At 33.4% G+C, this 27912-nt stretch overlaps 4 protein-coding genes and 1 pseudogene across 16 annotated transcripts; 2 read left to right on the forward strand and 3 right to left on the reverse strand.

The window, feature by feature from the left end:
* The first annotated feature begins 261 nt into the window (after nt 1-261).
* On the forward strand, nt 262-5507 carry LOC111274551 (protein MODIFIED TRANSPORT TO THE VACUOLE 1-like). Of its 2 annotated transcripts, none has more exons than XR_016334187.1 (5): nt 262-850; nt 1184-1930; nt 2067-2222; nt 3061-4352; nt 5068-5507. XR_016334187.1 is itself a non-coding variant. In XM_022859273.2 (5 exons), the coding sequence occupies exons 1-5, from the start codon at nt 644-646 to the stop codon at nt 5107-5109; spliced, it is 2112 nt and encodes a 703-aa protein (XP_022715008.1). In that variant the 5' UTR covers nt 262-643; the 3' UTR covers nt 5110-5507. The 2 variants fall into 2 exon arrangements, 1 of the variants encoding a protein (XP_022715008.1); XM_022859273.2 differs by having other exon boundaries at nt 3061-4020.
* A 275-nt stretch (nt 5508-5782) lies between these two features.
* On the reverse strand, nt 5783-13512 carry LOC111274552 (uncharacterized). 11 transcript variants are annotated; one of them, XM_089755508.1, is made up of 14 exons: nt 11916-12445; nt 11116-11536; nt 10739-10830; nt 10310-10468; nt 9763-10099; nt 9246-9364; nt 9088-9160; nt 8620-8843; nt 8471-8527; nt 8196-8364; nt 7055-7180; nt 6815-6985; nt 6174-6233; nt 5783-6089 (listed from the first exon to the last, which is right to left on the reverse strand). In XM_089755508.1, the coding sequence occupies exons 1-14, from the start codon at nt 11960-11962 to the stop codon at nt 5973-5975; spliced, it is 2172 nt and encodes a 723-aa protein (XP_089611634.1). In that variant the 5' UTR covers nt 11963-12445; the 3' UTR covers nt 5783-5972. The 11 variants fall into 11 exon arrangements, with proteins under 11 accessions (XP_089611634.1, XP_089611636.1, XP_089611635.1 ...); XM_089755510.1 differs by lacking the exon at nt 11916-12445 and adding an exon at nt 12889-13512 and having other exon boundaries at nt 6815-7180; nt 8196-8367; nt 11116-11515; XM_089755509.1 differs by lacking the exon at nt 11916-12445 and adding an exon at nt 12889-13512 and having other exon boundaries at nt 6815-7180; nt 8196-8367.
* Nucleotides 13513-13654: 142 nt separating this feature from the next.
* LOC111318583 (cytochrome c oxidase assembly protein COX19-like) lies at nt 13655-15599 on the reverse strand. Its single transcript, XM_089755119.1, has 5 exons — nt 15464-15599; nt 15286-15373; nt 14756-14855; nt 14512-14609; nt 13655-14019 (listed from the first exon to the last, which is right to left on the reverse strand). Exons 1-5 carry the CDS (start codon nt 15597-15599, stop codon nt 13920-13922), a joined length of 522 nt encoding a protein of 173 aa, XP_089611245.1. The 3' UTR covers nt 13655-13919.
* Nucleotides 15600-15922: 323 nt separating this feature from the next.
* Nucleotides 15923-20070, reverse strand: LOC111318584 (uncharacterized). The gene is made up of 9 exons (XM_022921452.2): nt 19747-20070; nt 19015-19091; nt 18181-18409; nt 17915-18069; nt 17778-17823; nt 17586-17677; nt 17313-17409; nt 16480-16536; nt 15923-16254 (listed from the first exon to the last, which is right to left on the reverse strand). The coding sequence occupies exons 1-9, from the start codon at nt 19894-19896 to the stop codon at nt 16141-16143; spliced, it is 1017 nt and encodes a 338-aa protein (XP_022777187.1). The 5' UTR covers nt 19897-20070; the 3' UTR covers nt 15923-16140.
* Nucleotides 20071-26198: 6128 nt separating this feature from the next.
* Nucleotides 26199-27341, forward strand: LOC111318586 (ethylene-responsive transcription factor ERF039 pseudogene; annotated as a pseudogene). The gene has a single exon (XR_016334188.1). The product of XR_016334188.1 is annotated as an ethylene-responsive transcription factor ERF039 pseudogene (transcript).
* The last annotated feature ends 571 nt before the right edge of the window (nt 27342-27912 follow it).

The following is a 27912-nucleotide window of genomic DNA, read 5'->3' on the forward strand; positions in this document are numbered from 1 at the left end:
GATAACAATATTTTCTAAAATTTTTTAATTTATCTTGGATCCCCCTATCCATCTAACTATTTACATACCTGACAGTGGCCGATCGTTCGCTCAAACCCCGAGTAATGGACCAGAATTGATTGTTTTTAGTTAATAAAACAAACCGGACCATTCCTCAAAAAAAAAAAGGGGACCAAACTCAAACTAGGCTTTTAAAAGGGACGGGCCCAAAGATGAACACCTCTTAATTATATAAACTGCTGCGAGCCATGAGCAGAGAGTGACAGAGACAAAATAAACAACGTGAATCACGCAGGTCTGACTGTGTAACCCCCGCGTTAGCCTGCTGAGGCTGTTTTCGTTCCCAAAACCAAAATCTATCTTTGCTCTCTCTCTCTCTCTCTCTCTACGTTTTGAAGTTTTCAGATTCTTGCTCTTTGATCTTTTCCTAATTCTTAAAGGAAAAGAAAGCAAATAACAAAGTTAAAAAAAAAACCCTAATTTGATACCAAAATCAATTACATATTAATCCCTATATATCGAAATTCAACAATTTCCCTCGCTTTCAACGGCCCTACTTCAACCAACCAATCAAACCAATAGATCGATCTTAAACCCTTCAATTTAATCAAATAATTAGGGTATTTTTGGTGTTAATTTTTTAATGGATTCGAGCAGGCGAGCGGTGGAATCGTACTGGAGATCGCGGATGATCGATGGGGCAACCTCGGATGAAGACAAAGTAACGCCCGTTTATAAGTTAGAAGAGATCTGTGAGCTCTTGAGATCGTCGCATGTTAGTATTGTTAAAGAGGTCTCCGAGTTTATCTTGAAACGACTCGATCACAAAAGCCCTATCGTTAAACAAAAGGTAATTTCATTTAATTCGCGTTGAATTCTGGTTCAGTTTGGTTAAATCTAGTCAATTCTAATCAATTTGTTATTTTGGCTGAGAAAATTTTGCTGGAAAAGTTAAAAAGTGAAAATTTTAACTCAATTTAGTCAAGAAGTAACGGTCGTAAAATTTAACCGACTTAAATATCAGTATCAAAGCATTATTATTATTATTATTATTATTATTATTATGATGATGATGAGAGGAACCTAATTTACTCTTCAAAGGAAATGCTATGAGTTACTGAATGTTTAACAATAATTATGAATTATGAAAACATGTTAATACTCGGTAGTGGGATTTTGCCAGGCTTTGAGGCTGATAAAATATGCCGTGGGAAAGTCTGGTGTGGAGTTTAGAAGAGAGATGCAGAGGAACTCAGTGGCTGTGCGTCAGTTATTTCATTTCAAAGGGCAGCCGGATCCCTTGAAGGGGGATTCACTTAATAAGGCTGTGCGGGACACAGCACATGAAGCTGTTTCAGCTATATTTGCAGAGGACAACAATACTAGTAAGCTTTCTCCTTCAGATGACCTTAACAAACGAATACAAGGATTTGGGAACACAAACTTCGAAATGCCATCGGATGATAAGAAATCATTTCTAAGTGAGATTGTTGGTATTGGAAGTGCTTCTATCAAGCAGGGAATTAGTAGTTTCGCTCAGGGTCATTCACTTAGAAAGAATGATAATGGAAGCTACAAAAGTCCTACTCTTCGAAGGTCGTTGACTACAGAAATTGACCGTTCTGATAGGTTTGAACCAGTCGAATTGCCCAATGACACTCATGGGGTTCCCAGGAGTACTGCTACTGGACCTTGGGGCCAGGATTCAAGAGTATTAAAGACAGAAACAACAAATGGGGAATCCAGCTCAAATTATTCAGAGACTAAAACTCGTGAAGAGAGATTGTTGGAAACCATAGTGACATCTGGTGGTGTTCGTCTACAACCTACTCGAGATGCCATTCAGGCTTTCCTAGTTGAGGCTGCAAAGCTCGATGCTTTGGCTTTAAGTCATGCCCTTGAATCTAAGCTTCTATCTCCAATGTGGCAGGTAACTATCTGCGCATATGTATTGAATCAGGAGTGCCAAGGCCATTGGGGGGAGGGGGGAGGGGGGAGGGGGGAGTGAATGGAGTATTTGTGTTTTTAGTTATCTTTTAACTTTAACCAGAATTATTGATGGTCAGGTTTGCATGAAAGCTCTGTGTGTGCTTGAGTCCGTTTTGAGGAAAAAGGAAGATGCACATTTCTTAATCGTGGCTTCTTATTTTACCGAGAACAAAGATGTTGTTTTGAAATGTTCCGAGTCTCCCCAAACTTCCATCAGAGAAAAGGCTAACAAGGTAAATATCTTAGCCAACCCTCTGTTTTACTTTTAATCAGAAAGTTGAAAATATAATCTTTGTTAATGTTTAAGGCCAGCCTAGAGCACTGTTTCTGATGACATGCTTGTAGGGTTTTCTTTCTCTTTTTTCCCTTTATTTTACTATGCAACTACAATAAGCTCTAATTCAGTAAACTGATGCTTAAGAACTTGCTTTTGGTGATATGGAAAATTGCATTTAAAATTCATTTTAAGTGTCGTTTGTATTTTGGTTTCATGATGAAGTGTAGGAATGCCTATTGGACTTTCCATCCTGTTTGAGTTCATTAAGGTGTTGCCCCTTTTTTGATGGCATATTTATGCAAATCTAAGTTGATGTAGTGTATTAATTTCATCTTTTAAATAATAAAAAAATCTAGGAAACTTTTGTTATCTATTACATTAAGTCTTCTTTGCTACCTCATTTTTTCTCTTGAACATCAGTACAGAATTGTAAAGAGACCCTTCATATTGATTTGTTTGTTGTTTTTTCTTTATTATTATTTGAGTACAGCTTTATCTTTACTTTTTGTTCGAACTTATAAATTGAGATATTTTAAGATTGGTTCTTTACAGATGTCGCATTATGTTTCAGTTCCCTTGATTTGATTACACTTAAGCATAAACGACAATATCCATTATCTTCGTATGATCACTGTGCTTAATCTTGATTGCTTTCAATGTTATGATCCTTAATGCTATATGACTTTGAATGGTTTCTATTTACTCTGAATGCTAGTTTAAAGCTGGTAGGGTACTATTTTCCGAGCTAACGAAGTAGATGCCACAGTTGACACATATATTTGCATGGTAAACAGGTGTTAATCCTTTTGAATGGAGAACTGCCAGGTGGTTTGGCAAGTAATTCAGAAAAGTATTTGAAGGCTGAGACCACACCTGTTCAAATGCCTGACCTGATCGATACTGGTGATCCAGATGATTACAATGGACTAGATAATTCCACAAAAAACCAACATGATCAAAACACTGCAAATCTGACTGCAACCTCGCTTATTGATGACTTATTTGGAGATAGTATAGATGCTGGTCTCAGCACGAGGGAACAGAAAAATGATGTTGATCCATTTGCAGACGTCTCATTTCACACTGGTGAGGGTAGAGAAAATGTGGATGATCTCTTCTCTGGGATGACGTTAGATGACAAGTCAGTTGTCAATGGTAATTACATGGCCACAAATAATAAATCTGAACTAAATTATTTCTTTGGAACCAATTTTGAAACTCCTTTTGAGCCAGCGAATCAAAAAAATGCTGTTAATGATTTAATAGCTGGCTTGTCTATGAATGAGAACCCATCTAATTTGAAGCAGAAAGGAGTCTCTTCTGAGGCACATCCTGAAAATATATTTACTGATTTCAACACTCACTCTAGCTATCAAGCTTCTAATGATGTTTTGAGTGGTATCCTTGGTTCTCAAGCCGCTGGGATGAATGCAAATCCAATGTTTCCTTTAGGGACCATGCCCTATGCCATTCCTCCTGGAATAATGTTGAACCCAACCTTTTCTTCTCAGCCTATGAATTATGGTGCTATGGGGAGTTTCTTTACACAACAGCAATTGCTTGCAACGATGTCTAACTTACAACACTTTGGTGATCTTAATGCTCGAAATGCTGGCATCAATCATGTTTCCAGTGGATCTAATGGAGGGTCACCTCTGCCTGATATATTCCAGTCAAATTTTCCAACTCAAACACCTAATTCAATGATGAACGGTTCAAAGAAAGAAGATACCAGAGCATTTGATTTTATTTCGGTAAGTTTAAGTTCTAGCATATGCTATTTAAGGTAGTCTTGTACCAATTTCCTCTTCACATAATGAACTAATTGTTCCATTACTTATCAAAATCTACGAGGTCCTACCCTGGAATGTCTTTTATTAGATATGCCGGTTCAATGGGATGGTGCCTCCTTGGCTGCTAGAAATTGGAGGAAGCAAAGTTTTAGAACCTTTAGCTTCCAGTCAACCCTGTTTCTGTTTTCAATGACTTCTGCTGTTTGTCTTGTGACTCATACTACATGTTATTTTATGTTTGATGATGAGCTTTACCCACCCTGCCGGTGGTCAAGCCTAATTATCTGAGCCAGGTACTTAGCTGTTAAAAACTTCTTCATGCTAACTCTATCCACTAGTTAGACAGCTAAAATTGCATTTAAAGGTGGAAAGTGAGAAATTAGTTAAGACTTGCTGTTTATGCTGGATGCTAGATGTGAAGACATGTAATAACTTGCTATTGAACTTGTCAAATTTCACATGGAACAATGCATTATTATATATTGTTGATGCTTCTCCAATCAACTTGCATATATTGTGGAGCATCAGTTACTCTTAAGTGTTAAAAGTAGCGCTAATTCCACCTGGTTGAGCCAGTTGTCTAGTTTTATGGGCCGAACCATTTTGAGCCTGTGAATGCTTTTACTTGTTTTATGTCCAATCATGCCACAATTCACTGCATGCCTGTGCAAGTAACTTCCTGCAAATAGCAGCACCCTCTTTAACTGGGCCTATACTTGTCATATAACTTAAGCCTCTTATTTTAGTGGTTTTCTGTCTGAGAAGTTTCTTTCTCAAGCAAATCTTTTATTGGAATGCTTCAATTTCAATTCTTTATCATCATATCATATATGCTGGTTATATGTGCCTAGCCTAGCTTGACAACATTCCTCCACCTTCCACTCTGTTTTCTTTCTTTTTGTTAAATATGACATGAGATTTAAATCAAAAGAGATATGGTTCAGTTGTGAAGTGAGTTGTTTGTGGATTACACCTTTAATAATCTTGTATCTGGTTTCTGTTTTACAGGAGCATCTTGCAGCCTCTCGCGATCCAAAGAGGATAGTGTAAGGTATTGTGCTTGCACGGACCCAATGTCTTAGAATCCCCCAGCACTTATACGATGGTAATGTTCTTTTGAAATAATGGAGCAGTGATATTACATCTGTCGTTGACCATTGAATTGCATGTAATAGAAGTGGGGTACATCTTTAAATAAAGAAAGAATAGATCACAATCTTTTAAGCTTTGTTTGCACTTGAGATGAAAGAAAATTGGGTAAATGTTGTGCAGTTAGCTGTTTTAGTATTCTAAGTACTTTTTCTTTTCTTCAATTTCTTTCTTCCTCTTGTAATGGATTTGTAGAGTTTTGTACCTCCAGTTTTTGGCACCTTCTCCACGAGAAATGCTTGTGTTAAATGCAAAAGGATAGCAAAATGAATAAATGTTAGTTCTAGTAATTTGTTTTAGCTGGTTGTTATATTTATAATCGACCAATATTGATCATGTCATATTTTGTTTTCACTGGGAAAGCATTTCAACGGCGAATAATTTACACCATCGGCAGGCCTTGACTCTAAGGGTAGGCCTTGATTCTAAGGATTGGCGTAGGGGAAGGGGATGGGAAAGGAGAGGAGGGGACAATGGAATCATCCATATTTTGAAGTTTGTAGTTCTATAAATAGATCTGTCTAATGCATGCATGAAAAAGAGCTGTTATGAATACTCTTGCTTCCCAAAACCATAAACTGAAAATAAGTGGATAAGGCAGGCTGTACCTATACATTCAAAGTTACGTCTTACTTCTTAGCATATCTACATATCAATGTGCATATACAAATTCTAAGTTCAAAGTAATGTCAGCAGAATCAAATGTCAAACAGGGTTTAATTTTTTATTAGGCAGGGCCTGGACGTGGAGTAGCATGAAAGGGTTTATGATGTTTTAGAGGTTGGGTCTTCAAGGTTGCTCCACGATGTAACTTCCATCTTCTTGGTTCTTTTTAGTTGTTTCGCAACACCCAAACGCTCAGAAGAATACGGTGATGGAATCTAGTTGATGAAAGAGGATTAGCAGAAGTTGAAATGTCAAAAGGATACGGGCTAAAGAGAAGAGGAGGCCACAAAAAGTCTTACCAAAGATGGTATGTACTTGTTGATAGCAGCTAGCATTGCTGCATGCCCTACAGCAGATACCTGGCAAGATCGATAGGGAAAAGATTTTTAAGCTATTTAGATTGAAGCATGAGTGACACAACTGAGACAAGAATCCAAAATACAAACGAGTTGCGTTGCATGACCAGAGTGCACATGCAAGATCGAAACTTTGTCATAAGTTATAACAAGTAGGATCATAGGATACACCACAAAAGCAACGTATGTAACAACATGTAGCCATGGCAGGTCTTTAGATCTATAAATGATGGTTCACTTAAGGATATTACTTCCCTCCAATCGGAGCTAGATGATGGCTAAATTCTAGGAATCACAACATGGTCAGCAACTATACTAATCATAAGGAAAGGAAGTTAATGAGATATTGTAGAAAAGGCCTACAACGGATGAATGTTCATTCCACAAAGTATCGTGATGCTCTATTCCATTTAGTTTTCCTCTTAATTTGTTGAAGATTTGATAATAATTGAACCACATTCAAGGAATTGGAAACTATACACCTAATGAAAGAACTTAATGACAAAGTTTATCAGATATAAGTAACAAGCTACTCATCCTATGAGTGCATAAGCGTTGGTGATAGAGAGGGTCAAACTGCTTACAGGAAGGAGCATTAGAATTGTAACAGGGATAAGTGTAGCAATGTCATTCAATGTTCTTTTTAACTTCCTCTTTTCTCTTGCTGTGACCTTCTGGCCACGCAATTGCTTTAGGAGTAGCTCTAGAGAAACCATGATGTCAACGAATAGCAACTGAGTTCCCAACCATACATCCTGCAAAATTTTCACCGCATACTTTACTGTATTCTGTTCAATGACAAGAAGCAGGATCATTGGGCTTACAGAACTTGAAGATATCAATTTGATGCTGTATTTTCTAATTAAACTTTCATGCAGGGAATTTGACTTGAGGATGCCAGTTCCCTCCCCAAAGGTTACATCAGTGCTGGCTGGACTGGAGGCCTGCAACTATCGATAGCAAGAAAACTAAAAGTATAAAAGAATGGTAACAGTTGTCCAAAGATATATCCGCTTAAGCTGTTAAGGTTTCGTATATGATTTCACAATCTCACAAAGCCACCTGTCAAAATAATTACTTAATAGTTTACTTTGCTCAATGCTATTGTTGGTTTCAAAATTGCATATCAATTTTACATCAGTAACAAGCGTTATTGCATGAAGTTTCATGGTGAAGTGACCTTTCCTTTTTGTTATATAATGACCTTAGAAATGGTTCTATAATGTTAAGCATAAATGCAAGCCCTGCTTCAGGCTTGTAGATAGGAAAACTATCGAAATAAGAGACACTGATAGTTAACACTAGGCACCGGTAATGTAAAATTGTGAATTACTTTTATCCCATTTAGGCTAAATTCCGTGGCATGTTAAATTCTATTGTTAGCACTGGACACGCACCTTATCATCATCTTATTCCTGTACCTTCTGGCATCTATCTCATGCTTTGACCTTTGAACTGATCTTAGTTGCTCATCCTATCTCGTACGGTCATCACTGTTCATATAATCATGTCTGATTTCCCACAATACTATGGCAACATATACTTTCTAGAAAAGAACATCTCTTTCTATGCTTTCTAGGGTAATCACTCCTTAAATTGTGGTTTCAGCCAATCATGTTTCACATGTAAAACACAATGGCATTGCAATTTTAATGACTTTTTCCTTGATTGATATTGATCACAGAACACAGTAGAAGCACTTTGTCACTTCATTTATCAGTTTCTTCTCTTCTCAGTTAATTAGTATTTCCAGATAATGAGAAAGATGTATCTTGCACATGAGATTTTTAAATTTTCAGTCAAATTACATTGCTTAAACTGTACGTACAGTATTTCACCATTATTTTCATTCTCAAAGCTCCAATAATTTTGTGAACAGAATATATGGTGAAAGGAAATAACATAAGTTGTTCAGCCTAGTAAAATATGCATAAAAAGTTGTGTATCCTAATATAGAATCCATACCTTTTTCAGCATATGTTCATGTCCAAATTCATCAATTTGACACTCCTCTGTTGTCAAATCAGTTGATTTTCCTTGTGCTTCCATGGCCACTGGAAACCGGGTCATGCCAATAGCTGCCGTTGGTGGTGTGTGCTTAGAGGCACCTGATTCTGTAATCTTTAATGATTCACTGCTAGAGAATTCAATAGTAGCACAATTATTTCTTATTTTTCTAAGACAATGTTCATTCAACTTCGGAAAATAACATGGGATGCCATCCGAAACAATCAACATACCCTATTCTATCATAAGCAGCCCAGTAGTCTTCCAGACAAATGGTTAACAGGCTTTGGCTGAAAAATTCAGAGAACCATGTCTTAAAAAGCCAACTACAGTAGAAAAAACAAATGAAACAAAAAATTAAGATAGAAAGATTATTAGCTACCTCCGGAGTAAGAATGCTAACAATTCAGAATCTAAGGGCTGCTGAGCTGAGCGGATGAAGTGTGCAAACCCAGAAAAGACATCATAGCAAACAGTAAAAACTTTTGATAAAATAATTTCTTTCTCTGCTTGAATTGTATGCTGCTTGGACCTTCTTTTATCTTGATAGCTTATGCTAGAAATTTCACCATAAAAATCAAGCCATCCAATTTCATCAGTTACTACCTGTAAATATAATTGTAGCATTAGGGTTAATTTTGGACTTGAGGGTCTGAAAAATGCCAGATTGAAATATACTCTCATAGTTCAATGTGATGTCCTAAGCCAGGAACAGAGGGCAAAAATAAAATACAAGACCTCTTGTCAAACTCTATGGGAAATCAATCTGAAGAAAGGTCCTTCCCAGCCATTCCAAATAGGTAAACTGATATAGAAGAGAATTCTGTGTATTAGGCATAATAAAACTAACCTCCATGAAGAATTGGTAAACTGATATAGAAGATAATTCTGGGAAAATGAAAAGGCTGCCACACTCCAAGTAGCTGCAGCCAAAGCACTACACCTCTTGTAGTTTATTTCAACGATGAATTCCAATAATCAGAGTCAATGAAATCTGACATATTTTACCTCAGGAAGTCCTTTACCAGCTCATCAAGATCATTTATACGCATTTGTGACAAAAATATTCTAGTCTTCCTTCCTAGATAAGCAAAAAGTCCTAAAGTAGCCAAGCTATCTGCTTGAACCTGTCAAAATTTTAAAACCAGCTGCTTAACAACTAAAACTGTAAAAGCAGGGAAGTATAAAAGACAAAGGCAAGGACAACTCAATATTAATAGAAGTACTTAAAAATTTTCTCAACCCAATGTATATTAAAAGTAAGTATGCAAGTCTAATATTCATACCTGAAGCAATAAATTGTTAGGAGGAAACAAAAAGAACAAGAAAAGAATGTGAAATTACATAAAAGATTAAGGTTTAAATATTTAATACTTATTGACAAAGAGACAATATCTTTAGGCAAGGGCAAAATAAAGAGGAAAGAAAATTTTGATGTTAAATGAATTTGAAGTGAGATGGCAATATGTTCTCAAAGTAAATTCTCACCAAAAATACTAAATGACTCAGGTATCATGAAACAAACCTTGCTTTTAAATGTAAGTTTGTCCGGAATCATGGTTTCTTTGCAGAAAGCTACTGAGAGTTTTCTCTGAGCCAACCCTATCCAAAATTCTAGCTCATCACTTTCCTTCCTAGACAGAAACTTTGCACCAAAATGTGACAGGAAATGAATTTCAAATCCTGCCTCAGTAGCTAACTGATGTAATTTGTCAACCGAAACAATACTATGAGAAAGATTCATAAGCTCCACTAGAGCATCGCCTATTGACATTTTAGACAAGGGACAAGAGGTACGCTCAGAACCCAATTTCTCTACTGCAGCACAGCAGCTTATAGCCACAATAAGTCCTGCAACACCACTGAATATTCTTGTGTTTAGAATAAATCCAAGGTACAGAATAATCTGCAAATTTCTTCAGAGGAGAAATTCCTAGCATGAGGGAAGAAATAACCATATGAACCCCATCCACATTTGCTAATGGGAGTTATTTATTAGGGAGGATGTCAATAATCCTATAGGGAAAAAAAAAAAAAAAACCTTAGTAAGCAGAGGGGTATTTTGAGCAAACCTTCCTGCATACTCGATAGACCACTTCTTTAACAATGGAATGAAAAATCCTGCTATCCGTGGAAGTTCCACCACTCTGAACCATTGTACCAATTCTGAATGTCTCAATTTCAACTGACTTTCAATGAACTCCTCTAACAAATCTGTCTCTGGGGTCAAGCTGAAGCAAATGGCAAAACAAGAGGTTAGAGCTGCTAACAACCAATTATCACCAGGCATAATGGACAAGGGGAAATGACAATAGACATGGCCAGAGTCAGAGAAACATAAGTTTCCTGAAGGTATTTGCACAAAAACTATCCGACACTCCGAGTCTAATCTAACAGTATGGAATCTTTTAAAAAAAAAAGAGTTGGTTTTTGAAGTTTTAGATCTCTTAATATCAGTTATAATAATAACATAGATTAAAAGAACCACTACAAAAACTTACGTCTTTCTAACTGGGGATGGATTGTTATGACGTTCTTGAGAGAGCAAAATCTCCACTTCAATTGCCGTTTTCAACATTGCAAAAACGGCTACCTGAAGAGTCAAATTAGTCAATGATTCTTCTCCCATATGTCATTTCCTTTAATAATTCATCAAACAATATCCATCTTCGTCAACAAAATATCTGTCTGATGGTTGTTCAAGAAACTAACAACAAACAGAAACACATAAATGCTTGCACATATCATTATCCTGTCTATAACTAGTTGCCATCAACATAAATCTCAATCCTTAAAATGTACCATTCATAGACTTTTTTTTTTTTAATTTACAGGCTCGTAATTTGTTTTTTATTTATTTGGGGATTCGAGCATGTACCCGATGAGCAATACGTTTATGCCATTGATGCACATCCTTTCCATTCCAAGCCGTAGCAAGCTCTGCACTGCTTCCGGCCAATTCAAGTGACTCAACTGCAAGGGAAAAGCTTCTGGCTGATTCGTGTAATACCCAAACAAGACAATTAACCCGATTGAATTCCACTGCACCATCAGCCTCAGGTACAAGAGCACCATTCCCAGTATCAGTTGGATCACAATGAGGTGATGAAGAAGACATTGACGATAATGCATTTCGAAATATATCCTTTGAAGAAGTGTAACCAGCAAACCATAATCCAAGTGACTTTCTCTTCTTTGCCGAGAGCTGATTCCCTTGCAGCCGTCCATTGAACTTTGAATAGTAGGGTGTATTTGAATTGGTCTTCCAATTCCATCCACTACAAGATCGGAAAGTTTGTCTGTTACAGACAAATAAATTCAACTTCTCAACCACTAAATCCATTAATATTACATTGCTTTGCATCTTCTATGTTTCTTCTTTTATAGCCTTTTTTGTTGAATCAAATGGGTATTTAGAGTACATTCTTGGATCCTAACTAAGCAAATATATGAAAAAAGAAAGTCAACCAACTTCACATAACCAAAAAGAATCAAATAGACGCATGTTTTGAATCAGTTAAAACTGATTACCAAATGAAACAAATTAAGATTATTGTTTGATGCAGGCAACGCAACAAAGTCAAATATTTTGCAATTATATCCATTTCTGAAGTTTACAGTTTCAACAGAGTAAAACATCAAACACCTGCATAACATGGGAGATTAAATAAAACTTACGTGTAGTAGAAGAAGTAGGGCAGTTGAAGAGACAAATGGGAAGCCATGGAAGAAGAAGAAGAAGCAGAAGAAAAATGCAAAGAAGAAAGGAAAAGGTGCTAGTTTGACGTTTGAAATAAAGAAAGTTTCGGTGGTAGCGAAAGCATCGAGGTAGAGAAGGAGAGACAGAGTTGAAAGGATAGTTTGTTTTTTGTAATCACATGGAAAGATGGAAGTTGGTCTCTGCCTTAGGTTTTGTCACCAGCCTGCAGTTTTTGTTTTATTTTCGTTTTCAATGAAAGTTGGTTTGTGCTACAAAAGCCATAGTTTTGATTTGCGAAATAATTAATTTTTGTTATTACAACCTTATTTATCCGTGTCTTGACTCATGGTATTAAAAGGTTAGGTGAAATAATAATTTTCTAATTTTGATAGATACTAGGTGCCTCCTTCTCTTGTTTTTTTTTTTTTTTTTAACGCTTTCCATATTGTATATATCGTGGTTTCACAGTATTAAGCAAAATGGTTAATATACTGTGCAACCCCTATATTATTAAAAAAATCCAATTAAATACTCAAATTTTAAATCTGTTTATCAAATAATTCAACCCTCAACATTGTTAATAAAAATGCTGATGAGATCACTAATCAACAAAAATTTGATAGTTTGTACGTATAATCATGTCATTAAGAGAAATTTCAAATTTGTACACGAGATAATATATAATAATAATTTTCAAAAGTTTCAAATAATTTTTTATACAATATTAAAATTTAACTCTAATAATTTTTTTTTTGAAATATATCATCAATAATTATTGCATTACATTTAGTTAATCAAAATTTCATCAAAATAATAGGTGAAGCTCGAATTTATAAATAATAAATCTCTACATAATTTTTTTGTTTTGATTAATTAATTTGTAAGATTATAATAGAAAGAATTGTAAACTAAAGAAAACTCATAATTCTCTAGATTTCTGCTGAGGCTTACCTGCTTCATCACTCAAAAGTATGCTCCTTATCAACCTTCGCCCGTCTCATGTTTTGATTCTGTTGTATTAGAAAAGTTGAAGCAGGTGAATTTTGTACAGGAGATGAAGCACTCTACTGTTTGATGAACATCAGAATGTGAAACAACAAGAAGATTTGTAATCAAATCTCTTTCAATGATCTTAGGAATTGTGACAGCAAATTGATTGATAAAGAGAACCTCTTGTCCAATAATAGTACAGGCTATAAAGGATGTCGGAATCCTTTCTTTTCAAAATCTGCATCAAGTTTTCATATTGGTATCAGGGCGTCAACCACATTTCTGTTCCTTGACAGAGACATGACACCAAAAAAAAGAATGTCAAAGGTTGAGATTTTCTGACTATATTTTGGATTAGTTGCCCAAAGCCGTATGTTCCACAACCTCAAACCTTGAAACAGTCTTGTCCTTGAAACTTTTTAAGGGCCGCATTTCATAAGGCCAAAGAACCCTTTGGCTTCATTTGCAGGGTTGTCAACTTATTATAGATAAGTATTCCATTGGCTCAAACTAACATGGAAAGCATGAACGCTCAAGCTCAAGTTAAATGATCATCTCAACTCTGAGTATGAATCCCTAAACAAGAACCTAGAAATGAAAAGGAAAAGAGGAATATCAATCAAGAATGGTTCTACCTCGAATAGCAAGAATGAATGGTACAATATCAGGAAATTAAGATTTCACTTATGGCAGAAAATGAAGTGAGCATCTTGTATCGCAGAGACAATGAAGGAAAATTAACTGTATTATTAACAATAAGATGCAACAATAAATTCCCTGGCATTTTTAACTTTCTCATCAATATTGAGTTACTAAAATGTTTATGTTATACCAGAGTTTTGAAAGCTCTAGTTTCCAGATTTTTCCACATGTATCTTTCAACAAGGAATATGCCACTTACAAAGGGAACATTCCTATGAGCACAAGAAAAAAAGCTTAGTAATGCAAGAAATCTTTCATCAGTAATCCTAGAGAATGTTGGGCGATCAGCTTCATTTGTCGATTGTCTCATTATTCTTATCCCCAGAAGCTTCCATCTCTGATTGCTTCCTAAATCCAAGTTCTGACAAGTCCTGCTTTGCCATCAAGTTCCTGTAAAATGCCAACGAGTACTTATTGGTGAAGAACAAAATTTTTCCATTTCAAAGTCAGAATTATCAAGTTATAAACAAGATCTTAAATCATGAATTTATTAACTTTTATCCACCAATCACCATGATTTTTGAGTACCCAAGAAATATCTTTACAAATTTCAGTTCCAGGAATTTACATTTCGGATTTGGCATGCACACAGGGTTATGGCATAATGACATAATGAAGATCAGTAAAATTGAACCAGGAATGTAAACTTCTGAGCAAAAAGATATTCCTTAATGAAATTTTTGGAAAGAAAATAAAAATAATATCATAGGAAAAACATCAAAACAGGCGCCTATCACCATAGGAATATAGAACAATTTGAAAACACTAATCGGTATATGTTCATAAAAATCCCTTTCTTTATCAGAAGCAAAGACCATACTGCAACTAAATTCACATATCCTTATAAAAAAAAAAGATGCAAAAAGAGAAAATTACACTCACTTTTCCATTCGACACTGCAAGTATTTCTTGGAGAATTGTCTACATTTTTCTGATTTATGGCCAGAAGTTTTAAGGCAATTGAGGTATTCTTTCTTCTCCTAAAATGAAAAACCAACAGTTAGCAACAAGTGTTTAAAAAATATATAAAAACAAAAAGGAGACATTCCAATCAAAACCTCAAATACAAAACCCTTTTCAAGAGAATGTAGTTCCATTGAAGTGCTTCAAAAGCAACATTACTTACCAAGTCACATTCATGCAAATGATCCAAAGGGAAGATGCCTTTCTCTGGTGGCACTGGTCTCAGCCCTCTACTCCCACCAAATGCTCCACCTGCCCCTAAACTACCACACAATTATTTGAACACAATTACAAAGAACCAAAAAAAAAAATTTTTTTTTAGCAACAGAATTGGTAGCTTTTATTGGTTCAATTATCCTCAAAAAGGCTAACAATTTTGGGAAAATACAAAACTAGCATCTTCACAGGACATTTATCAAACAGCTCATGAACAATTCAAATTGGAACCAAAGAAAATGAAGGACTTTTCAGGACCAACAGGCAACAGACCCTTTAAAACCGATCGAAAAGGGTTTAATTTTCCAGTTTAAAAAGCATGGAAATTGACAATCGAAAATTTTCGAACGCATGGAAAAACGATATTTTTAAGGACTAAAATGGCTAGCTGGAAACTTTGAAGAGATCTATTATCAAAGAAAAAATTTTATCTAGTAAAATTAAACGGGGTTATCAATTTCAATCTTATTCCATTACCTGCGCTCATTTGACAGTGTTTTGATCGCTAAGTTGCCTCTTTTTTTAGCCCTTCCAGTGTTTGCTAATTTGCTGTTCTCCCAGTAGACTCAGAATTTCAAAATGGGATTTTTTTTTTTTGAAATATTAAAATGGGATTTTTATTCTGTTGGCAACAGGAATAAATCAGGTCGGGTACAGTTCAGAGTTGGCTTGACTATTAATGGACCCAAATCAAAATAGATTTTTGGTTTAGTGAAGAATTTAAGCAAATATGAACAATGATGTTTTTCCATCCTGCCTGCCACATCACCAGCCACGTCATCAGCGTACATACATGGCTTATACTTGGCTTAAGACAAACGACCATCTGACCTTATCATGACAAATCTTATGAGCTCACTAACTCAACATCCAGCTACTCCAGCTTTCACTGAACCCCCCAAATTACATCAACAACGGCTAGAAAAATAATCAACTATTATATTTTTAAAATAGATTAAATTAGGAAAAAAAATCCTATAACTCAAATTTTTTAGAAATAAGTTATGAAACTTAGGCTTTCCTATTAAAAATATATATTAGATTACCTGGTTAAATCCTAATTTTAAGTTTGGTGCTCAAAATATTGCAGTGAAGGATGCATTGCAACTTGCAATGGAGAAGAATGTACAATTTGTAATTAATGGAGAATATTTGGATACATATCTGGATGGATCCTTTTTCAGATTTCTATATGGAAAAATGAAAAGAAAATTTTGTGTTAACTCGTGTGTGAAACTTTGCTGTTGACCATACTGCAGCTATTCTAATCTATACTTTGCTTGTAACTGTTGCATGAACATGATCCGTCACTGGAATCTGCAGTTTGAGAAGCTATACTGGCTGCTTTCTGAATGGTGTCGCGCCCAATGTCGGCCTATATGCATGTGGATGCTGAATGATTACCAAAACTGAATCTCTAGAACTTTCGTGGCAGAGAGAAGTTGGCTACACCAGTAAAACAAATTTTGGTAAACAAGGGCACTTGATGTTCTAATGGCAGACTACTAAACAAATTAAACAGTTAAATAGCAGGTTGTTGAGAAAGCATTACAGTGGTGCATGAAATGAGTTTCAAAGATAATAGATGTTGATGTGTGGAGCAATAACTCAAGAAATATCTAGTATGAGTTACAACTGTCAGTGAATGCAAGTTGAATCTGAGTTGCTTACCACACCGATGTGCCATTCATGACTTTGAAACTCTCTGAAAGTTGTAGCATCCATTTCCTGAAGTTGTATGACTTGGTATTATCAGAAATAGAAAATAAGAATGAAGTTTGCTATAGTAGTATTATTATTGCCTCTATTCATGGAAGGCAATTCGCTCTTCTGAGCCTCTTTTATTTGGGTAGCACCAATGTTCTTAGGATTTTAAAAAGGGAAATTATTAATCGAATTATGATTATCAATAGAGTTTCTAAATATAAATGATTAAAGGGAAAAACATGACAGACACGAATATCAGTCCCAAAAGCAAGTGTTAGGCATCTGATGTAAGTCTTTACTTTCTAGGCCGAAAGAGCATCAATCAAAACTTAAGCTAAAAAGCAAAACAGAAGTTGAAGCTTATTTTCACAATCCCCGTGAGTTTATGTAGGCTACTTAAGTCAAAGCATCAGAGTAACGGAAAGACGTATCAACTGCGAGATGGGTGTTCTTCGAGAGTCAAATCACAAAATCAGCCTTGATACCAGCCATGCTCTAATAAAAAAGGATGTTAACAAGGATGTCGTCTAATGGATTACAACCAGTAAGAAACATGTTATTTCTTGAGATCTTAGAAATAGACAATGCAGAATGAGACAAGCTGCACCAAGTGGATGTCAATATCAATTTAATCATTTATCATTTATGCAATGTCAATTAAGATTTTAAATGAGTCCTTCCGCTTGGAAACTAATGAGTAATGCCCAGCTCCCTAAGAGTCTGCTATACAAGTAGAGATCTCACAAATAAATTTAGTCAGAATCCTCTTTAACGATTCAAATGGAAATTTAACTTACTATACGGTAGATCGGAGGGACCATTGAATCTACTTTAGATTTCAAAGTTGGCATAACTGAAAAACGTGGTGCCAATTCTTGTGACCTAAAAGTCCATCTGCAAATAACAAAAAGGAAAAAGCCATAAAATAATGTATTGAAATGGCTTAATGTCTAAGCTAGGGATTAAAAATCATTTATAATAGTACTTTTGATCTACAATACATGAGTTCATTAGTGACTGAGAACTAAAATTTCCAAGGAAAGACTCATAATTGGGTGATTTATGCATACCCAATGTACATAAAAATGCAGAATTGTGCCCATTCTCGAACCAACAACCGAAGCCAGTAAGTCTCTGAGGAGTCATCCATGTTTAAGTATATCTGGAAATGAAAATGTCAAGTACTTATCAGTCATGAATTTATGTTCTGTATGTCGCACATATTGCCATAGCTAGAGAAGATGAGGTTGACATATTCATACCACAGTTTCAGCCAAGGCAACTATTTGCATAGCACCCTGAAATTTTCTGCACAGTTGTGAACCAAGCTTAACTAATGATATTGTTCTCATTAAATGCAATTAATTAGGGATTAACATATTGAAATGAGAAAACGTACTTGAACATTATATACTTCGTATAAACAGCATCATGCATTGGTTGGACATCCTCATCCTCTATATAAGTCAACTGTTCCCGCAACACTAATAGATTTTGAGATATATGGTGAAAAATTACATAGAATGAAATTACGTAATTAAGCAGTAGAAGAACCTGTAAAACAGTGCATTAAAAGGTGTTATTAGTACATTACTTAAAGGAAGAAACAAACACAAATTACACTTAATTAGCCAGCAGAATACATTACATAATCAAGAAACTCACTGTGAAATAAGGTACAGAAGCTCTGTAACCAACAAGAGTCAAGTAATATACACATCCAAGTGCAGCAGTAGTTCGGCGCTCTGTTATTGAAAGGCGCTCACAGGTGATGCGGTATCCATGAGAGATGAGCAAAAAGGAAACAAATGAAGCTGTCTGAAACAGCACTCCAGTTACATACACCCCAAATGACATCCACAATGAACATATCTGAAGATAAAAGCATGAATACCTGCAAGAACAGTCCCTTTGAGTTCTGAAAAATAGCTTTTTCACAAAGTAAAGAAGAATTGAAATACGCAACACAGCTAAACTTCTTGCAGATAGCCATGAAATGTAACATGTAGTAAATACGCCAGAGTTTCCTGCAATGGCTTTCTAATTCTTCATAACTATGAACACATTGAATAAATAAATACCATTAACTTCATTTTCCCGTGATATTTATTTCATCTCTTTGATCGTTATAATCATCTTCATGCCTAAGTCCTAACCTGGAATTTTCCCTTATCTTGCAAACTGAAAATAACTGTTTTGAGATTCAGGATTGCTGTGGTTTTCCAATATTAGGGAAATTAATGCAGAAGTGACACTGAATCAATTAAAATGGAGTCACATTCAGAGATGCAAAGCAGTTATTACTACCAATTTTAACAAGCTCTTTCCATCTATGCATGTAATCAATGAAGCAATAAAAAAATATTTATTTTTTCACCAAAAAATCACAAAATTATGGATACTTGAAACTGCATAGGAATAAAACCCCATTTCTAACTTTTTGCATGACAGATTAATAAAGACAAACAATATAACTTTTGTTGCAAAATCGGAACTTACCAAAAGAGGAAGGATAGAGTGAGTTGCAAGGCTTTGATCAATGGAAGAGACGAAAGAGTCCATTGTAAACTATTCGTCTGTTCTAGTGTAACAATAACACAACAGAAAAACAAAATTACAACAATGATCAAATTCCATAAGAAACATCCAACAATTTGTCATTATTACGTATGTAAAAAAATTTTTTTTTGAAAGATACAAAATTTACATCAAATAGCTATGAGGCTTAACCTTATAGAACAGAACAAAAAAATATGGTTGGAATTGGAAGGAACATCCAAAGTTCAAAACCAATTGATAAAAACTTAAACTTTATTGGCCAATTTGAACATAACTTCAAAAAAATTGAACTTTTTACAAGGTGACTATAGTTTCTTCCCTCATGCTAATTTATATCTACCGCAAAAAAATGAAAAATAAATATCTTTCCTCTATTAAATTGATGATAATTATATCAACAATTAAGCCCAGTTTGTTTATTGGAAAACTAAAATGAAAAAATAAAAAAAGAACAGAAATTCTGAAAAAATGGAAAGGAAAAGAAAATTTGTGCCAGGCAGTTTCAGCTTAACTAAAGCAGTTATTAGCCGTCATTATTTATCAAATTATGAAAAAAAAAAAATTTTAAAAAAATCCAACCAAAGTTAAAGACTTGATTTTAATAAATAAAGCAACAAAATTCAATCAAATGAAACGTAAAACTTCAAAAATTTGTAACTCAAAGAAAACAACCTGAAAATGGCGGTTTCTGTAAGTGTTGAAAGTCCAAGAACAAGCGGAGAAGAACCAAATGGAAAGGAAACCCAAGTAGAGAGAAGGCAGAGGTCGATAAGACTCGTCAAGTCCAACTCGGTTAGACTCACCAATTTCTGACACGTTCATCTTTAAGCAAACAGAGAGGGAGAGACGTTTGGCTGGGTATTTATTTTGTTTGTGTTGTATTAAACATTGATGGTTTCACTTTACTACGTTGTTGTTGTCCTTGGTGTTGCTTCCTGCCTCGTCGTTGGGTTCAGCTTTGGGTTTATTGTCTGTCTGGTTTTATAATAAGCTGGAATTTTGCATTTTTTTATGGATTTTTTTTAATTCTTCAAATTTTCTAATAGTGACAAATTTTTTTGCCAAATTAATAGAATAACAACTATGAAGACTTTTTTTTATAACTTGTTTTTAGGGTTATGGTGGGGGAGATGTAAAGATGATGGGCCAAATTTTTTAGGAAATAAAGTAGTGGTTACAAATGCATGTTATCTTCATTCAACAAAACCACTCCTTTAGCTCCTAATTACTAGGCTATAGTTTGGAAGTATCAAAATCAAATCATCGAGGATCTGATTATTGATCTTGAGGAAAAAAAAAATCTATTCTTTTATTAAGAGCTTAATTTAGGTTTGTTTGAATTTCGTTGGATACTTTATTGTTTTAGTGTAATTTTTAATTATTAGTATTTGCATTTAAATATAAAATTTTATTATTGATTTTATTTTTGTTATTATAATAATTAATTTTATCATTATTATTATTTTTAATTTTATTGTTCATCTAAATCAATTTTTAAAAAAATTATGCTAACAAATGTTTTTAAATTTTTTTTTAAAAGACCTTCAAATATATTGATGTTAGAGTTTTTATTTCTATAAATAAAATTAAAATTGTGACACGTGTTGCTTAATGTATATTTAAAAATAATTAAAAAATAAAATATATTAACATTTTAATTTTATTTGTAAAATTAAAAAATATCACTATTAATATATCAATTTTTTTTTTTTACAAAAAAAACATAATACAGCACTTATTAAAATCATAGCAATTTTAAACATTTATTTTTTTCAATGTTTTGAAATTTATGATATTAACATATGACTAATTTTAGAGAAAAATTAACAAAATCCTAAAATTCCAAACGACTCAAATTGTGCGAAGGTTTAGTCTCCTCTTGGCGTCGACGTGGAAAGCACCATTATTTCCAAAGTGTTTGACCACCAAATCAATGGAAAATGAGAATGTTCACCAAACGTTGCATTGGAGAAGCTGCTTTTTTGTTATTTAATTGTGAATCCCGTGGGATCATCTTCTTTAAAAGTTTAGGCCACTGACTTTGACCTTCTTCAAACCATTTAATATCAAAGGAAAAGTTTCAGATTTTCAAGTCATTAAAATCAGATGATCATCACACAGAAAAGAATATGTCATTAGTTGAACAAACTCACTGAACGGAAAGTTTTTGTTTCCTTCAATCCTAATCCATTTATAGAACAAATTTCCAAGTTTTTTCCCTTCTAAATCACCATATTTTGCATGTGACAAATGGTTATTCATTTGAGTCACTCTTGAGGGTAAAACAAATGGAGGGTTTTGGAGTTTGATTAAGTTTCTCAGGTTGACTTGTCCAAAATTTAGTGGTGGCAGACTGTTAGGCAGCCTATTGTTTCAACCACTTTGAAAATTTAGAAAGATGACGACCAATGATATTGCATGTTTTTGGAGAATACAGTTTCATCACCTTTCTATAAAAGTATAGCATTACATAATGCATATTTGGCTTATCTGATAGGGGGAGCTACCCTCCCATTCCCATTACTTTAAAGAATGCACTTGAAACATTAACATTCAAGTCACCCTTGTTATTATTCATTTTCACAAAAGTTAAATTTGCAAAATTTTCCAATGCCGGTAGTCATGTGTTCTAGTAATTTTTTAAAAACTCGCTAGATCACTTTAATATTTTTTAAATTAAAATTTATTCAAGTATTTTAATTCATATTTTTAATATTTTTTAAATTTACATTTTTATATATAAATGATATATTAAAATCTTGAACTTATCTCCTAACTATCATTTTCATACATAAATTTAAAAATCAAATTTAGTTCAATTGAAGTAACGAGTTTTGTCACATTATCTTTTGGATAAATAGTATTTTAGCTTGTCTAAAAATAATCAATTAAATCTATGTATCATATTCCCTTTTTTTTTTTGTTCTTTTTTTAATTCTCTCATTTTTCAAGAATGGCACTTTTTTTTTTCATGAGTATGATTCCTTGTTTGTGCAGACTTTGAATTTTGAAACCCCCTTTCCCTAAATAACTTAAGAAAAAAAAACTCCTTCCTGGAGTTGTGCAATTGGGCTGGTTACTAGATCAGCTCAAACTTGTTTTGTTGTCGAATAAACCCAATAAAGCATTTAATTTGCAGGATTGAGACTTTTACTTAATATGTATTAAGTCAGCCAGCGGAGCCTGGTACAGTGCGCATCGGACCCAAAGAGGCCCATTGCTTGCCCCGTAATTCAGATATAGAAATTACTGTCCGTTAAGTCCCAAAAAATACGCACTCCATAAAAAGCCCAAATGTTGCCCACTCCCACAAACATAGCCCAAATTTTAACTGAATGAAATCAAGGACTAAAGTTCTAATCAACCTTCTCCCACATGTCAAAAATAATACGAAGCTGCTAAAAGAATATGCCTTAATTTAACTTTGTTATTAAATCCTTGGCAATTTAATTTTTTGCTAAAATGTGTATGCATCCACCTTTAAAAGATAATATCCTTTTAAGAGGTAGCACCGAATATATATAAAATTTAAATTCTAACATTAAATTTTTTTTTTATTTTTAGATTACAATCTCTTTAAAAATATATATTTCTAAGATATTTTACATAATAACTAATCTTACGAGATGTAATTGAATTTCGATATATTAGATGGTGCTCGTCATTCAGCAATGTTATTGCAAAGTTTTATGTAGTTTTTATTGTATCGATGAGTAGTATATCGAGAAGTAATTGTCAAAAACATCTAGAACCTTGCACATTTAAAAAATCAAAACGTTAGACATTTTCAAGACAAAAGATACACCACATGTGAACGTAATCATCGGCGCAGAATCAAATGTATAATCTTGTGATCCGGCTTTTAATACATTGAAAATGACTGACACTGGTTTTTAATTTAGAAAATGAAAGTGGCTACGGTATTGGCAGGGGCGGATCTATATTTAAAAGTAAGGTGTTCGTAGACATTTTCAAATATTAAAAACCAAAAAAATAGAAAAAGAAATTTCACTAGACGTTCTTAAAGTTTTTTTAGACATCATTTTCGTCCACAAAATTAATCAATTAATGCATCGACAATTTTTTATACATAAAATTATAGATATTTTACTAGTCAAAAAGAGGGAGCTGAAGGTGAAAAATAAAAATCATTTGCGTAGCATTTGATATCTTTAAAATGAATTGACAATGTCCTTAGCAAAGTAACAAAGAACGTCAAGTGATCGAAACAGAATATTTCCAAGTCCTTGAATGCTTGTTTTTCTCAATATGAAATATATGAGATCTCTGAACCATCTGGTGAGAGAGATATAAACAGTGGCTTTTCCCTCATGACAGCATTTTACCCATGTGCAAAGCTGATTCGAATTCAGTACAGCCATCTGTTTTAATTTAGCAGATCGATTCAAGCGAAAGAAAAATATATAAATTTGGACAACAGTACTCAATTTAGCCAATAAACTAGAAGCTGAAATAAGGAATACCGCCTTCCCGGAAAAGAAATTAAGGATCATATTTTTGTCGTGTGACTTAGTCATTTAATAAAAGGAAATTATAGGATGAGAATTAAGAATTATATTTCTATAAAGAAATGACTTAATAAGCAACCAAAAGTATATGATGTCAACAAGAAAAAATTTAATTTAAGTAAATCATATCACCTACTCCAATGCCTTACATTATTAGTTGAGGATAAAAAATATTAAAAATTAAGTAAATTTTTTTTTTTTTTTTTACAAAAGATGTCGTAACTTAAGGATATAAAAAAAAGTCACTGAAATTTGAAACCGGATTTTGCTAAATTTCTCATTTTAAAAATAATTATATAAACTAATCGAATTAAATTTTGAATTAATAAAAATAATATTTCATAGAAAGTTTAGTATAACCTCCCCAAAGACATTTAAGAGAAACATTAACCTTTTAATATTTTCATAACTTTTATATTATAGATTTAAATTTTGCTCTAAAAGTTATCAATCATGTGCAAGAAATAACATTTCAACCTTGGTCTAAAAGCCACCCACACCTGCCCCAAATTCATAAGCCATGTGATAGGAAATTTTATTAAGAAAATAAAAAGAATACTACTACCTTTTTTTTCCTACGAAATCAAGTAGCTGTTAAGGCAACATCGATCCATATAATTTTAGTCACGTGAAACCACATTTGATATTAAAAAAAAAAAAAGCTATTTTTATATTCATATTATTCACATTAATCAAAGCTGATACAATTAATTGAATCTCGGGTTTACTCTTAATCATTTGATTTGATAACATATGAATGATAGGGTTTGGTGATATTATTTAAAGAGAAAAACATTGGTAAAATATATAGAAATATCATAATAAGAAATCAGGCCAGAAAATGAAATCCTAACATACAAATAAATTTGTGGGACTGCTAAATTAAATAAAAAAAAGGTGTTCATTATATATATAATTTATATTTGATGCACTCATTATAAATTTTATACACCATTAACGAATCACATACTATTATTTCACTAATAAGTCATTTTAAAACTATTAGAGATCTTAAAAACAAATTTTCATAAATTTCAATAATGGGATAGAAAGAGATGAGAGTCAAATAATTAAGAAACCAAAAATATATATAAAATAAATAAATAAATTTTGAGAAAAAGGGTCCCATAAATGAAATCTATGACTTGTTTATTGCCACCATGCGCTGTGATGAAACCAGATCAGTGCTGGAAAGTGCTTGCTGTATATCAACCAAAGGCAATAATATTCGAATCTTGAACTTATTTTTTCAATTACGAATCTAAAACTGTAACCCTTCTAAGAAAGGATATATAAACTACAACTTCTAGACTAAGGTTGAATAATTTGTATATTTTTATTTTTTACTAAATATTTGATACTCTAGATTATTGAGCATCATTAGAGGATGATATAAATTGGTTCATCTTGATCACACACCCAAAAAAGAAAAAAAAAAAAAACTGCTGATAGTAATTTAATTTTGGCCATAAGAATCACAAAACAATACTGTCCTCTCTTTCCTCAATGGGGTAAGCTCTGAAGTTTTATCTTTTGGCCTATGCATAAGAACAAAGTTAATAATAATATAATAACCAACACCGTATTTTATTAGTAGAATATTAAAATTTTAATTTCAATTATCAACTATCAATTTTTAACAATCTCAAATATAAAGAAATAATAAAATAAAATAAAATAAATTAGATTTTACCTAATCTTTATCCTATATGTTAGAAGAAAAGTAATTTCGTATTCATTAAACTAAACAAATATTATACAGAAGTGTTATCCAGAGGATTTTTACTAATTAAAGAAAGAATATTATACAATATAGTGATTGTGTCGTAATCACATATATTATTTTAATTAAAATATCATAATCTTTAATATTATGTTTGATTATATAATTACAAAATATTATATTAATAGTATAATTAAAAAGTACTACTGAAATTTAATTGAGAATTAAAAATAAAAAATGTAACATTTTGTATAATTTTGATCATTGGCTACACAAAATGAGCCAATATTCTCTTATCCGATAGACTCCATCATTTCCGTATTAAAATTCAAATCCGAGATTAAAAGTTAGATAAAAAAATACTAAATATTAATTGTGTTAGTTAAAAAAATACTACAACTAAATATTATGGATGAAAAAGTAAATTAATAAACCATTTTCCTCCAATATTTTATCTATACGTAATCTTGGGTTTCAACTGAGGTTGTGTTCTTTTGTTGAATAAAAATGAAAGAGGTTAAGCAAGTGGTTAACTTAAATTCTTTATAAAATTAACATATTTATTTACAACTTGTTTCTGAGTAATGAGGAGAATGTATCATATATCCGCAGTGAAAATGGTGGTGATTGGAGTCATCATGATGTGGCTTGACAGTTGAATAGGATGAAAGGCTCAAAAGGGAACAAAGGATTTCGTGAGACGTGGACTTTTCTGTAGGCGCAAACAACACGGTTCCAAATTCCAATTGAAACGTTGCAGGGACACTTCTATTTGTCTGTATGTGTGGAGCCCACTACTTTGCACCATTGCTGAGTAGCTGAGAGCTGAACCATTCTCCCACTGGAACCACTCCCCCTCCCCCATCTTTCCTCTCTCTGTCTCTCTCTCTGTCTTTTCTTTCGAGTTTTTTGGGTTGTTGTTGGTTAATTTACCAATTTACTAATCTTTCTCTTCATTAATATTTTCTTAAATTTTTCTTGCACTTTGTTTGCAAGTTTTTGTCATACATCAAATAATGGTGGGTTAAGGGTCACTTTGAAGGGAGCGTCCCCATTTTCTCTATATATATATAACTCTCTCACTTTTCTTGAGCCTTGTTGTGTGCATTAGAATTATCAAAAATTTGGGTCACCCTCTTTTAAGAAAATGACAGAACCAAACCATTCTTCATCATCAGAAGCTGAGAGTTGCAGCAGCAATAATAATTCCAACTCCTCCTCCTCCACATCTTCTTCTTCTTCTTCACAGACTTGCCAGAACTTGTCCAGGAGATCCAATCATGGTGATGCCCCAGAAGACACCAAAGCTAAAAGACCAAGAGGCTCAAGCAGCAAACACCTAGCTTACAGGGGAGTCAGAATGAGGAGTTGGGGCAAATGGGTGTCCGAAATCCGTGAACCCCGCAAGAAATCTCGTATTTGGCTTGGTACTTTCTCTACTCCAGAAATGGCAGCTCGTGCTCATGATGTAGCTGCTTTAAGCATCAAAGGTGACTCGGCTATTCTCAACTTCCCTGAGCTTGCACAGTTGCTTCCTCGACCAGTTTCAGTAATGCCGCGTGACATCCAAGCTGCAGCAGCTAAAGCTGCTTCAATGGTTCATTTCAATACTCGATCATCATCATCATCTTTAGTTTCCGAATCTTCATCTCTCTCAGAGTCCAATGCCTCCGAAGAACCTGAGGAACTGAGTGAAATTGTTCAGTTACCCAATATAGAAGGGAATTTCGACTCGTTGTTTGATTCACAGGAGTTTATACTTCTTGACTCGGTTGATGGGTGGGTGTATCCACCACAAGATTTCTATGGAGGATTTTCTGATCAGATATGGGCTACAGAGAATTTAATCCCTGGCAGCTTTGAAACTTCCATGTGGGAATAATTTGCTACATCTTCACCACTTTTCTTCCTTAGGAGGATTTCTTAGGGAATTTTTCAAAATGTTTGCATATTTTTGCTAACAGGTCACTTGTCACTTTTTCATATTTTTGTAATATAAATTCATACAAGTCAGAGTTTAGGTTTTCTCTGTTTTTACGAAAAATATATAAATATGTATACAACTTGAAGAACCTCGATGAGTTTTTTTTTTTTTTTAATTTGAAATTTTATTAATAGCAATTTATGGTTGTTTATTAGCTTTCATTAAATCTATGAGCAACTTGAATAAAATTGTCTATCTTCTTTACTCTAACAATCTTTTTCAAATTATTATTTCCTAGTTTGTAATTTTTGCTAGCTAATTTGTTTTATTTTTAAATAAAAATTTATATTTGATACACTTTTAATATTAATATATAAATTTAAATATGTAAATTGAAGTTTGAAAAAAAATAGTCATGCTTGCGAATTATTACAAAAATTGGCATTTGTATGTTATTAAATTTTACTTTTTTTCTAAGTACTACATAAATTTAAGTTTACTAGAACACAATTTTTCCTTTTATTTACATTAAAATTTAAAATAAATAAGTTAATCAATCCCTCTTATATATGGAGACAAAAATTCTCATATATACTTTATAAAGACTTTGCAATTAACAAAGATTACCCTCAACAAGATAGGTGAATGTTGATCTTGTTTTA

The sequence above is a fragment of the Durio zibethinus genome, chromosome 26, assembly GCF_047325235.1.
Source record: "Durio zibethinus cultivar Kanyao isolate XHJ-2024 chromosome 26, ASM4732523v1, whole genome shotgun sequence".
NCBI lineage: Eukaryota > Viridiplantae > Streptophyta > Magnoliopsida > Malvales > Malvaceae > Durio > Durio zibethinus.